The sequence below is a fragment of the Chenopodium album genome, chromosome 21 (genome assembly GCF_948465745.1).
Source record: "Chenopodium album chromosome 21, dcCheAlbu1.1, whole genome shotgun sequence".
Taxonomy (NCBI): domain Eukaryota; kingdom Viridiplantae; phylum Streptophyta; class Magnoliopsida; order Caryophyllales; family Amaranthaceae; genus Chenopodium; species Chenopodium album.
Window position 1 is genome coordinate 12,822,459 of NC_137854.1, and position 14,284 is coordinate 12,836,742.

General features: G+C 33.9%; 1 protein-coding gene and 1 pseudogene across 1 annotated transcript; one reads left to right on the top strand and one right to left on the bottom strand.

Moving 5' to 3' along the window:
* Nucleotides 1-1,868: 1,868 nt before the first annotated feature.
* Nucleotides 1,869-3,150, top strand: LOC145602851 (putative carboxylesterase 6 pseudogene; annotated as a pseudogene).
* A 955-nt stretch (nucleotides 3,151-4,105) lies between these two features.
* Nucleotides 4,106-13,568, bottom strand: LOC145600193 (uncharacterized). The gene is made up of 13 exons (XM_081656094.1): nucleotides 13,440-13,568; nucleotides 12,424-12,834; nucleotides 11,552-11,798; nucleotides 9,750-9,862; nucleotides 8,971-9,050; nucleotides 6,423-6,564; nucleotides 6,234-6,314; nucleotides 5,855-5,959; nucleotides 5,480-5,662; nucleotides 5,164-5,256; nucleotides 4,735-4,874; nucleotides 4,586-4,652; nucleotides 4,106-4,496 (listed from the first exon to the last, which is right to left on the bottom strand). The coding sequence occupies exons 2-13, from the start codon at nucleotides 12,814-12,816 to the stop codon at nucleotides 4,377-4,379; spliced, it is 1,764 nt and encodes a 587-aa protein (XP_081512220.1). The 5' UTR covers nucleotides 12,817-12,834; nucleotides 13,440-13,568; the 3' UTR covers nucleotides 4,106-4,376.
* Nucleotides 13,569-14,284: the final 716 nt, after the last annotated feature.

The following is a 14,284-nucleotide window of genomic DNA, read 5'->3' on the forward strand; positions in this document are numbered from 1 at the left end:
AATGGTGAGACTCAACTTTTAGTACTGAAATACAAAATGTGTTGTTTTTTACTTCCAATGACTCATGTGAAATCGAATTTCCCAATGGTGAGACTTTCTATAGAATACTAATGTCACTTTCAATTTATAGCCCACCAAATCATATTATAAGTTTTTTTTAGAAAAAAAATAAAATTAAAACTTAGATAAATTACAAAACATATTATAATACTGATAAGGGCCCACACTTTTTGACAAATAAGACTCAAAGTTAAATATCTAAACTTAGCAACTTTTTTTTGAGTTGCTAAGTTTAGATACCAACTTTTTAGTATACATTACAAAAAAAATCTCTCTCTCCTAAAAATATTCACTTGAATCTCACCATTGAAGAGGGTCTAAAGTCTAAACACACAAGCTATTGGAGTGATGCTTATCGTTGTGAGTTTGTGACCCTACTCAAATATATGATAATTAATTTTTTAAAACGTGTGGTTGAAAACAAGGAACTCAGGAAATCATAAAATTAATGTATGATTGTCAATTTGTCATTGGGAGAATTTGTCGTTAAGAAAGATAGTTGTCATAATCAAATGTTGATTTTTATAATCTAAGTTCATACTCTCTCCGGTTGTTAATTGTACGATTAAAAAATAATACTCCCTCCGTCTCTTAATTAGTTTCCTATTTCTCTCTATTATGTGAGTAATAAATTAAGGAAATAGAAATTTCATTTAGAGATAGAAGAAGTACAAAACAGTTTGAGAATCTGATCAAGAAAGAAGAGAGTTTAGTTTATTAACAAGGTCGAAGGAGGTTCCTGAATCTTGATACGTATTATATTGATACCTAAGGGTATAGAATTATTTTCTTTTGGATTTATTTTCTTTATTTAATTTATGTAGCCATGTTAATTTATCTTGCTATACTAGGATAGATTAGGAAAATTTATATTTTGTTTAAATTCGTATATTAGGCATCTTGTTAACCGGTTTGTTTTGGATTTTCTAGATTATTTCATGTACAATACAATTTCTTCTTGTTTAATTCGAACTGATCAAAACTTTATTGAATTAAGTTTATCCCTAATTGCTAGTATTCAAATTTTAGTAATAGTAAGAGTAACTCCTCTACCTTATATGATAGTGGTCATTTTTCTCCACTTTAAATGTGATACACTCACAAGTGAGATTAAAATGGGTTTTAACATTAATCATTGGGGCGCAATACAAATTTGTTTGTAAGAAAATTAAATGTGTTAGGACAAATTAGACAATTAAATTGCTATTGAAGATGCTAAACATGTTTAGTTTTCTTACACCTTTGAAATCCACATATTTGACATAAGTTTAAACTTAGGGCCGGTTGATATTTACTAAACTGAGCTGAATTGAAATGAACTGAACTGATTGTCTGTTTGGAGCTAAACTGAACTGAATTAATTAGAGCTAAACTAAACTGAACTGAACTAAATAGAGTTGAAATGAATAAATATACTTGTATATAATTTGATGAATTAATGCTTTTCACGTTTACCAGTATCTGTAGAAAGTTTGATAAAGACAGCAAGCACTCTATACGATAGGAACAAATCAGAAAAAACTAATTATGCAATTTAAAAACAATAAAGTATAAAGTGGAAAACATGTAAAAATGAACAAACCGAGTTAACCGACCCACCAATTAAGACCTTCCTAGAAACCTCACCACAGTTTTTTTGGTAATTGTTAGCTAAACATTTTACAGATGGCAGTCAATAAATGGATAATATTTAACAAACTCATCTATTATATAAATTGCTTACTCTTGACTTAGCTTATAATACATCTCCCCTACAAAATATAAAGGCATATTTCACACCCTTTTTACTACGTATTTCATTTCTTCAAACTACTACTAAACTTTTTTTAACAACCATGGTTGTATCTAAACTTGAAAAGATGGTTGCCATGGCCTTAGATCACAATTTTAGTCTTGAAAACGGCACAAAACCCGAGGATGATCATCGAGGCTCGATTATCGAGGAAGTCGAAGGGCTAATAAAGTTGTATGAAAATGGTTGTGTAGAAAGATCGCTTAAAGTTATGTCTTGTGTTTCTCCTTTCTTGGCTCAAGATATTGAAGTCAACGCTCGAGATGTTTTTATTGATAAAGTCAACAATATTTGGGCACGTATATATGTTCCAAAATGTAACGATTATGAAAAATGTAACAAGTTTCCACTTATGATTTACTTTCATGGAGGTGGGTTTTGTGTTGGTTCAACTGCATGGAAATGTTATCACAACTTCCTTGGAAATTTATCATCTAAATCACGGTGTTTGATCGTGTCGGTAAATTACCGTTTAGCCCCTGAGGACCGCCTCCCGGCGGCCTATGAAGATGGAATGAAGGCCCTGATGTGGGTAAAACAACAAGCTACAATGAGTCAATATAGTGAATTTTGGGCAAAAAAATTGTGACTTTTCTAGCATATATTTGGGTGGGGATAGTGCTGGTGCAAATTTGGCATATAATGTGGCCTTAAAACTTGGTACGTCTGATATTAGGCCCCTAATTGTCAAGGGAATTATCTTAATACAACCATTTTTCGGAGGTGAAGTTAGGACTAACTCCGAGTTAATTAAGGTACAATCGCGTAAATCAAAATTGAGTCTATTGGCATCTGATACGTATTGGCGATTAGCATTGTCCTCGGGGGCGGACCGAGACCATCCATGGTGCAATCCACTAGGGAATGGCACAAGAAAATTGGAGAACATGAGGGTAATAATATGTGTAGCTGAGAAAGATATACTAAAAGATAGGAATTTGGAATTATGCTCAGTTTTAGCTAAGAATTTGGGCAACAAAGTAGAGCACCTAATTTCTGAAGGTGTGGGACATGCAATTCATGTTTTGGATGACTCTCAATTCTCAAAAAATCGTAAGATGGAAATGGTTTCTTATATTGTGGACTTCATTAACAAATAGATATTTAACTCAGCAATTATTGTTAGGACTTAGGAGTAGAATTTACAAAAATTTAAGCCTTTAAGGGTAGAACTCTTTTTTTCTTTTTTAATTTCATTTTTATTTTTCACTATTGTATTGTATATTTGTAACTTTGTTGAATTATTGAAATATAAATACTATGCACACGATGTCCCTTGGGGACCATGTTAGGTTACTATTTTATATACCAAATAAGCTTTGTAATACTAATACTACTCACTCTTTTTTTTTTGGGTATGCATCGGTTTGACCGGCACATTTGCCGAGATGCTATTTTGACCATTAATATCTTTAATTGTGTATTAGTATAAATTATAACAAAATTATATTATGAAACTAGACATTATGACAAATCTAATGATGTATAATATAATTAACATTTTTTTTTAGAAGCGAAAAAATTAAGTCAACCATGGTATGTGAATAGTGCAATTGTCAAAGTGATGCATATTTTTTTTTTTTTGACGAGGTCAAAGTGATGCATAAAAAAAAAAAAAAAAAAAAAAAAAAAAAAAAAAAAAAACGGAGTATTTAATAGGCTACCATTTTTTTTTAGTACTGACGAATATCAATTTCTAGTTCAGTTCACTTTGTTACCAAAATTTCAAAGGTAGTTTATATCCAAATCATTTGTCAACTTTACCAAAATTTAGGTAATATTAGTAAAGGATTAGTCTAATTAAATCTAATTATGTTAAAACATCTTTGAGTTTAATCCAATCAAGTCTGAAAATAGGTAAAAAGGATGAGAAAGTATAAAGAAAAGAACTGTAAATCAGTTTTGTATTTTGTTTGCCGATTTGCAACAAGATGCTACTGAGGGACAAGTTCTGGTTACTCTTATAATGCCATTGTCGCAAATAAGGTGAACGGAACATAGCTGGATTGTAGAAGGTTTGTTACTATTAAAGGAAGGGAAAATTTCCATTGAGGTAACACGGCATAATAGATTATTATATACAGGTACTTTACAATCAATAACATCATGTAGGAACTACGAACTTATATAAATATATTCTTGGTGTTGATACATTATGGTACTATAATTGGAATTATAAAATTTGTTCATCAACATAAAACAGGGCCACCTTAATTGAGAAGATAGGTGCAGATAAAAGATCGACAAAATTCATGAACAAACCAGAGGCATGGTTTTCAACTAGGAGTATTATTAAATAATTTGTACAAGAAACAAAGAAAAAGAAGGCAAAAGAAACGGTACAATTAATAAGAGTGCACTCTGAGAGCTCTCTATGGTTATATCATACTCAGACACGCAACTAGCAGAACCTAAAACTCATGATTACAAGAAGATATGTTTCATCTGAATGCTATAGAAACTACAGCGCCTTTCTGCAGACTGAAGTATACCAACCTTAAGAACCTCATTCAGCTAGCTTGCCTTAACTAGACATCATCACATGATCAATGGATTGGAGCGCTTGGTTTGCAAAGAAACGAACATCAACATCAGGGTCCTCATTCAACTCAACTAAACAGGGCCGAATTGTTTTTTCTACCACCTGCATAAAAAGTAAACCCTCATGTATAATCAGGTATGCAGTTCAGTAGGATAAGACTAAATGTTGAGGTATGAGGTGCATCTACTTACAGACTGATCAACAATCGGTACAAGGGATTGCAGCACCTTTGCTACATTGAACTTTATGTTGGGAACCCTAAACAAATATTATAAGAATTCGTCAGGAATCCAACACCTAAATAAATGTGAGAATATTTTACTATTCATAGAGTTCTTACCTGTCTTTTGAGGCAGTAATCACAACTGGCAATAACTTTGTGCACGTAATTTCAGAACCCAAGACAGGAGCAAGTAGAGAAACTGCATGCAAAATTGTCATCCGGTACAGATAGTGGGGATTACTCATCATCTCCAAAACCTGACAGTTCACAGATCAGATTGAAGAGTATCTCAGCAAAATAGGAAAAAAATAAATAAATAAAATTTGAAGAACCATAGTGACGTTATAATTCATAGTTTCCCCATTCGACACTAATGTTGAACATTCAAGATTTTTGAGTAATTGTTGAGGTACCAATGGGGATGAGGTTCAAGGACTGCACTAAACTGCCAAGTCCAAGTCGAGATAAACTCAGCCAGTGTGGTTTTTTTCTTTTTCGGGGGGGTGGGGTGGGGTGGAATGAAAGAATTAATTTCAAAAGCAATACCTGTGGAACAATATGCTGCATGGCCCACTCAGGACCAAATTCTTCTGCAAGGCGCTTCACATTATTAGCAGCAGCATCACGAATGGAGTACACCTACAATGTGGGCCTTGTCCATTATCACTCAAATACTTGAGATCAAGCTAAAATTATATTTCGTGAATAGCAGATTTAGAAATTCAGGTAACTAGGTGACTTGCAGAAGTTTTAAAGATTTATTCAGCGGGAATGTAAAGGATGAGAAAAACCTCACTTATTAGTGAAAGATGAATGAAATCAGACGAAAATTAGATAAAGGGTCAGAAAACTCGAATCTAACCTTATCCTGCAACCATTGCATACACAGGGCGCCAAGTTTATCATCAAAGAACCCAACACCTAGCTGGCTTGCAAGTAACGGTATGTACTCTATGATTGCAAGTCGGACTCTCCAATGTCTATCTTCAGCAAGCTCCACAATGGCAGGCAAGAGGGATTGAGACAATAGATCAATGCCAATAACCTACAAAATAGCCTCAACATGATTAAAGGCAGTAAGAAATTCAAAGCAAATAAAGTGAAACATTTTCTTCAAGATAAACAAAATTATCACACAGCCCATTACCAAGTCTAAATTTGTCACACGTACAGTCTAAAGGCTATACAAACATAACAGGAAGGGAAAGAATAGACATAAATACACTATTAAACAGACCTGATTTACTTGATCGAGCTTGCTGATTATATTAAGACGAACATCTGGGAATTCATCCTTTAAGAGGGAAAGAAATATTGGAAGAAGTTGCTCAATCGTAGCATCCTGCAATACCACCAAATCAATCTCATTCAGAAAGTGGTAAAATTTTCAAGCACATCAACAGGAGAATCATACAGAAAATTTCTCTAATTCATATAACTAGAGTTTCATAAGGAAAAAGAAACAGCAAAGAGACAAAATCGCATTGCATTTTGATTTTGAGTACTAAATAAGAGAGTACTCAAATGAAACAAAGCAGCAGAATCCTTTAGTCTCCCATCATAACTGAAAGATAAAACAGTAAGCAGCGTAGCAGACTAATGCCCTATATTTCTACCTTCCCTAAAACAGGGGCCATTCCCATGATCACAGATGCCAAAGCAGAGCGAACATGCTGAGAAGAATCAGATGACAAGTCCTGTACAATACCATAAAAACAATTTTTTAAAAAAGACATACCTACCATTATTAAAAATGTTCAAAAATTAAAAAATTAACAGATAAAAATGATTTAATAGGCATATACCTTAACACAAGGGAGAATATGTTGGATTGCGAGCTCAGGACTCAAAATCCGACAAAACTTAGTTACTTTACCAGCAGCGGCAATACGTACTTCAGCTTCATTATCTCTAAGTAGTCGCACATATGCAGGAACTAGATCCGTCCTAAAATAAATGTAGGTGAAGGAAATTTGTTAATTAAAGCTATGACGGGTCCAAGATCAACATGTTACAGATGAAACAAATAAACACAAGGGAGTAGAAAAAAATATGTATACACATAATATTCAAGCCACAAAAAGGGAATAAAGGAGACAGAAAAAATTAATAAAGCTCAATCATTGTAGATAGAAGCAAAGCAGATGACTCTCAATATACACAAGCCCCATGTATCACATTAAACACCCAAGACAATGGAAGAAGTATACTAGCACCAAGAATGACCACTCTCCAAAATCTAACAAAGCACTCTCAAGCCTAAGATCACTAACACAAAGCCTGCTAATCACCAATTGATAAATGAAGACAGTGAACTTCAACCTAAGAGCATCCTGATGAAACTGAGCCTTCCTGGGAGTCCAGCTTTCTTGTGATCCTCAATAGATATGTTAGATCATTGTAGCTCCTTCATCCTTGAAAGAGCATTGAAATTATCCACGCCATATGCCTTCTTAATTCTAACAAAAAGTCGATTATGATTTCTAGCTTAAAGCTACATCAGCAATTTCCCAAACAGCTAACAAAAGTTATCAATCTTTTCACAGGACCATTATCATTACTATCTGTGCGAAAATAATTTCAAGCCAATTAATCTACTCAACTGTCTGCCACTGATATTTGAGAAACGTAGAGATCCCAACAGACATTCATAAACACAGAATTACCAATAAATAGCTCCACCAAAAATCTTATTACAAGAACCAGCATAGTAAGACAACAATATAAAATAAACTGATATAAGCACTTCCTATGTTCCATAAAGATCATCACTCTTTTCCTTTCAGGGCATTCCATAAAGTTATGAACCACCTTCTCTCACAATCACATTTGCTCTCCTATTTAGAAAGCAAAGAACACTCACTCCTTCCATTGGCTTCTGTAGCCACAATAAATCTGAAGCTCATAATGAAACAAAGGGAGTACTATACTACTCATATGTCTCCTAGCACTCTCTTTGAAAGGATAGTGCATATGATATCTTCAAAACAAAACCCTAATGATACACCCTTCCATTTCATAAAATCTGTCTAATTAGCATCTTTTTTTTTTTTTTTTTTGTTTTAATTCCATATGAATCACTTGAAACATCAATCTACTATCAAATCTCAACTGATAAATTTATCAATTATAGATGCCAATAGCTACTAAGGGCCTGTTCTGATTTACTGTACTGAGTTGAGCTGAGCTGAACTGATTGGAGCTTAACTGAACTGAACTGAAATGAATTGTTTATAAGAGAAGGAAATTAGGAACTAAACTGAGCTGAACTGAAATGAAATTAAGCTGAAGAGAACAGGCCCTAACTCCTTGGTATGGGCGCATAGCCTTGAAAGTACCAAGTATATCAGTCAGGTCAGGTAAATTCAGATTTGGTAAAAGTCAGTTTACAGGCCACTTTAGGGTCAAACAAATTTAATTATTTTCAGATATTGGTTGAAATACTGGGTTTAAGACCCTCCATAATCCGGGCAGGTTCTGATAAGGTTTTCTGGGTCAAGTAAAACTACTTTGGACTCACTCAAAGATTACTAATTTGGAATGGAGGGAGTAAAAAATATGTATCACCATGACTCCATGAGGTTATGGACTTATGGTCACAATTTTGATAGGAAAAATGTAGCACAAATTATTATAACCAATACACTGAATGATAAGCGATTAAAGATCCCAAAATCAGAAAGCTAGCTCATTTAAAAAGGTCATAAAAGAAGTTAGGGAGATCACCAAATCCCAAAGACAGGATCCATAACATGACTTGCATGGAAGATCTGTAGAATTAGCCATACCAAAAAAATTACCAGAAAAAATTTGCAACGCAGCTTCCACTTTACTACACCGAAACCAACTGGGAATTACTATCCAAATACGATTTGTTAAAGATGTTAACCCCATTCCACAACTCAATTTTTCACAAACCACCCTCATAATCTCTGAGCATCGGACAATAGAAATGACTGCAGACAAGTCTTGTTGCTAATGAAACACAGCAAAAACATCCAGACACATCTAGGTGGGCCTAATACCTAAAAAAAATAAGATAAAAAAAAAAAAAAAAAAAAAAATTGCTAATATGATTCCATTCAAAGCCATAATCCTGACGAAGGAATTACTTGTAAAGATAATGCAGTTAATAAATAAATTTGGAAGGTATAAAGATCAGAGAGGTAACAAACTCTCCATAGGTCAAGTGGTAAACGTACCACACCCTTTTCAGTCACCCAATAAAAGCACTATAAATATAGGGGCCAAGTGCTATAACCAACAAAGCATATTCTTCCAATTCTATACAAAAAGCTTTCTGAAATTAAGATTCCAAGATAACTAATAGAGCAGTTGAGATCCAATAATCACCTTGTCGGCTCAGGGCCAACAGCTTCGCAAAGTTCATACAGTTGATTGGCAACCATGTACCGCACACGCCAAGACTTATCCTGGTCCAGCACCATAAAACAGAATAAGGATACCAACAGAAAAGCTAAGGGCTTATTTGGCATTGTTTTTTGTTTTCAGTTTTAGTTTTTCTGAAAACAAAAAACCAAAAACAGGAAACAAGAAAAAGGTGTTTCCACTATTCAGTTGTCAGTTTTCAATATTATCATGATTTTAATGAGTTTGTCTAATTTTTGTTTTATTATATGACGTATATCATTTGAGTTTGAAAACCAAAAAACAGAAAACCACAATGATGCCAAACGAACCCTTATGCTTCACAAGCAAAATCCATACACTCACTCGCAAGCTCTTCATTCAACAAGATAACAACAAAGTTTTTGAAAAGCAAAAATATTTTCAAAGTACATAAGAATTCTACCTAAAAACAGCATTCAACATTCTGTAACAATTACATTCAAGTATATATTTCAATATAAGAATACACAAATATTGCAAAATCTCTTAAAAAATTTATTGAAATATTCAGATAAAAGAACAAATGCACATGCACAATCATGAATAACAGTATATTCCACTGCAGCTTCTCCATAAAGGTAATAATGGGCAACAAAATTAACTAAGTGAAAGTAACTGCCACATATCCACAATTGAGACCATGATCAACACACAGTTGAATGATATTGCTAGTGGAACATTGGAATACATACAGAACAATAAATTAAACGGAAGTAAATTACCTGAGAGAAATTAACAATAACAGGAAGTATATGTGCGACACAGTCCTGCGGCTCCAACAACTTCCCAAGTGCAGCACAGCCCTCAACAGCTAATAAGCGCACAGAGTCCTGATCTATATTGAAAAAAATTCAAATAATCACTCAGAAGGAGAAAAAAAATATGGATGTTTTGAATATGGAAAAGGAGGAAAAAGGATTTGCCGAATACAAAAAATACAAGTTTAGTCTCATAATTATCAACCCTAGCATGTTTTCAACCACTATAACCACCCCTATTCTACATCCTATTCAAGCTAGTAACAGAATATCACTCCCATATCCCTATAAGAGAGACTTCCAAGATGCAACAAAGTCAAATTATTCATCCACTGTTATTGATTTAAATAATAAGTAGTTGAAATAGTGATAGTAATGAGGATGTAAAAATCCATAGTCCTAACCAGGGTAGGGAAGTGAAGTGGAATTATGTATAAAATTGAATAATATTGAGTGTTTGTAGTTTAAGTTGTTTATCTTTCTACCCTTAGTGGTGTAACTGTTTCTAAGGCTTTCTATTTTTATCTATTTCAAACAATATTTCGGTATTTAGGAATTGTTGGATCTATATCATCATAGTAGCAGGCCAACATAGTATTTTGGCTAATACTATCCTTTTTGGAGCATTTGATGAAGAGGCATTAGCACCAAACTACTATAATTTGATCAGATATCTATCCAGTACAATGTCAATTCCTAGACACGCGAGGCATGTCTACAACTAACAAAAATATTTGCATTTAGTTTCATAATCCTCAATCCTAACATTATTCTCCAACTATAAACCATAATAGTGCTGTAGGGCTGTGCTCAAAAGGCGTATGTAATCTAAATTGACTTTCTTTACACTACGATAAGCTTGCAATGGGAAATTTTTTAATCTTTGGCATTTCAAATATCCTTATTATGAGAATCTGAGTTTACACTTCTAATTGGGTTATGTTGTAAAGGTGATGCACAAGCTTCATCCCACACTTTGATTAGTCTAACAATATCAAAAGATAAAAGCACCCCCCCCCAAAAAAAAAAAAAAAAGAAAAGTATTATGAGAATCTGAGCTTATATTTCTAATTGGGTTATGTTGTAGAGGTGATGCACGAGCTTCATCCCACACTTTGATTCAGTCTAACAATATCTCTATCCTCATCCTCTGAACAAATCAAGAGTCTCCTCCATACAAAATGTTCTACAATAATCGCCCACTCTTTCTATTGCACTTCCTCCTTCCTCTTGCAATTCCTAAATACTATTATCATCATCAAAATGATTGGTGATTTGATTTTAGATCATGCCGATTTATCAGAATCTGTGATACATATTCCTTGGTCTTCAAAGTGAAAGATATAGGTTTATTCGGTATTACCGTATTAACAGCACAAAAATTAGCTATTCATACAATTTTATACCAAGGTACAGCCACATAACATAATTGTTTAAAATTGTAGATAGCATTAAAACACCAAATATTATTCGTTGTTCACCTCAGTAATTTGCTAATCACCGCCTATGGACTACCTTGCTTTCACACTTATCCTTGACTTTCTATTACTAAATGAGCTTAAGTAGAAAAGTTGATTAAAAAGTTCTCACTTCAGCTAGAGAAAAATAAAAAAGAAGAAAAGTTCTCACTTCTAGTCAACAAATCATTTTGTTATGCAACAAACAGTTCCCCTAATTTCAAAATTAAAAGAATCTGAACAGATCATTATGTCGGGTTGATTAAAAAAAAGGATCAATGCAGAGGGAAACAAGTAAGAATCACTAACCATCTTGAGTTAGATCCTCAAACATTGCCATAACATCGGTCTTCAGATGAGTGGGTTCAACAGTTGCGGCAAACTTCCCCAGATTTGTGGCAGCAGATCTTCTCACCATTGGCATGTCATCTTGACATAACTGGTTGAATATTGACCTTAGCTCTGTCTTCAACAAATCAGGGGCACTTGGATAAGCAATGTGAAAGAGTCCGCAGGCAGATACTCGGGCTGTAAACCATTCTCCTGCTGCCAATCTCTGTAAAGTGGAAATGTTAAATTGTGAGGTTTCAAAGGAATACACCAGCACATGGCCATGCTTTACTACTATAGGCATCACAATTGATCAATAAGAAAAGCAACTGTGTGCATGCCATGACTTATAAAAAGAAAAGAAAATGTTTAACAGCAACCACAGATGTACCAGCTCAAAACAAAGAGTTGAGATGCATTTTCGTTTCTTTTTCAAAGTACCTCAATTCAGCATGACGGGGGTAACTTATTATTCCCTTCCAGAAAGAAAGACAAAACATTTTACGAACTCATATAATTATTCCCATTAAGGTTAAAATTTGGCCATGATCAGGGGTTCAGCGTGAAGTAGACTAATAAACATTGGATAGTTATATCTATGAAACAAAATCTTGAACCAGCAAAAGTGAGAATAGACACTGAGGAGCAAACACTAACTAGCACGGCACCAAATTCATCATTCAATGAAATGCCTAATCCAATTCCAACATTAAGTTCTGAGAGTTTCGATCTAATAATGTAAGATCCTATAACAAATAGTAAGATCCTATAACAAATACCCTCGATTTTCAATTAATGCAAAACAAGCACCAATAATGTAATAAAATATACTTATAAGAAAGGAAATTCACCTTCACTAAAGGAATAAAATAATCAACCAAATCACTTTCCCTCATCTGGGATCCAATTCTACTCAACGACTCGACAGCTTTGTCCCTCACACAAGTCTCCTCTACCGTGCAAAGCGTTTCCAATGGCGGAAGCAAAACGTGGGCATGCTCAACACCACCAACATATGGTATAAATACACCCAACTCCTCCGCCATTGCCAGAAGAACCTCATCATCATCATCATTATTCTCACTCAAAAACGGGATCAACTCTTTCCGGGTTCGCTCCTCTCCAAGGGCACGAGCAATTGTAGACAGCCTCCGAATTGAATTTAATCGTAGCTGTATATCATCATTTTTCAACTCATCTATCAAAACAGCAATTGGATACAATGGCTCATCCATTGTAGACATTCTGTCACAAAAGTTCTCCTGTATCCCAAAAGAACAAATCACATCAGAACTCACAATATATCACAATTGAACTTCATAAATCACAAGAATTGTAATTTCTGAAAGATTTGATGATCATAAGTCCAATAATTTCCCCCAAAATTTCTCAAAATACCAATAAAAAAAAATGCGCGGCAGAAAATTCTAAAGCCCAAAAGGCGGAAACAAGATTGAGATTCAATCAATCATTCATATTTCCATTTTTCAATTCATGAAATCATAAAAACAACACAAAAAGATTAAGCTCAAAAAATCTACAATCGGAAAATGGGATCTAACGAAAACCCTAGAATTCAACTTCACCACATTCGAAATTCGTGCTCAATCCAGCTAAAATTGGGAGAATTGCATGAAATCAAAGATAAAGAAGCTCAAAAATATATGAATCTCAAATCATATCTAACATTTGCTAGCAATTATACCTCGAAATCGAAAAATCAACAAAAATCAAAAAAAAAGTGGGAAAGAAAAAATCAAAGTATTTTATATAAATCTGAATTTAATTGTAGGAGATAAAAATGAGAAATTGAATAAGAAAGAAAAAAAAAAAAAAAAAAAAGGGAGGAGAGAGAAAGAAGTAAGACCGGTTGGAAAAGGTGATTCCCGCCGGCTAAGGGTAAGATTCCAAGGCGCGATCTTGCGTTTGCGCTCCCTAACTTCGGTGTTTAGAGAAGAGATCGAGGGAAAATGGTGAAATCAATTTACCAACCCACATTTTTCATTTTTCTCTCTCTTTTTCAATTTTTTTTTTCTTTTATTTTTATCCCTTTTTTACCCCTTTTTTTTTTTTTTTTTTTAAACAATCCCTTTTTTACCATTTCCCTTTTAAAAAAATATATTTTTCCTTCAAAAATTAATAAAAGGAAAAGCATTTAATTTACTCTTGAAAATTGTTTAAATTTAGAAAATTATGACAAAAACACACTAATTACACCAATTTGCGCGTGTTTTTGTTTTGAATTCCCAACTTTATACATTTTTCAAGAGTAAATTCAATGCTTATATTTAGCCCTAAGGGCTATGTATAGCATTACCCTTAATAAAAAGTAGGGAAATTTTATTTGATAACACCAACTTGAATTTTTTATATTAAGTAAAATATAACATTGACAATTAATTTTAACTAAATATTTAACTATAGTTATTTTTTTATATATATATATTTAAATGAGTTTAGAAATAATATTTTTTTAAAAAAAAAAAAAAAAAAAAAACCCCTTTACCTAAGCCTCTAGCCGCCTTGACCCATGCAGGCGCCCAGCCTTCGTCGTCGCCTCTCCCCATCTCCCTGAACCAGCACCCCTCCTCTTGGAAACCAACTCCCTCCCCCCCCCCCCCCAACCCCCCGAAGACCATAACAATTTTTCCCCCCTCCCAAAATCCTCGGTCGACCATCGGCGACCTTTCCTTACCCTCTCTCCTTCCTCTA

What these genes read in the sequence shown, in the direction of transcription:
- LOC145600193 (XM_081656094.1), bottom strand. Translation starts at nt 12,816, where the DNA reads ATGTCTACAATGGATGAGCCATTGTATCCAATTGCTGTTTTGATAGAT. An exon ending in GTTGGCCCTGAGCCGACAAG is followed by an intron (nt 6,565 to 8,970) that starts GTGATTATTGGA and finishes CATTTATTTTAG; the next exon opens with GACGGATCTAGTTCCTGCAT. An exon ending in AGCTCGATCAAGTAAATCAG is followed by an intron (nt 5,663 to 5,854) that starts GTCTGTTTAATA and finishes GCTATTTTGTAG; the next exon opens with GTTATTGGCATTGATCTATT.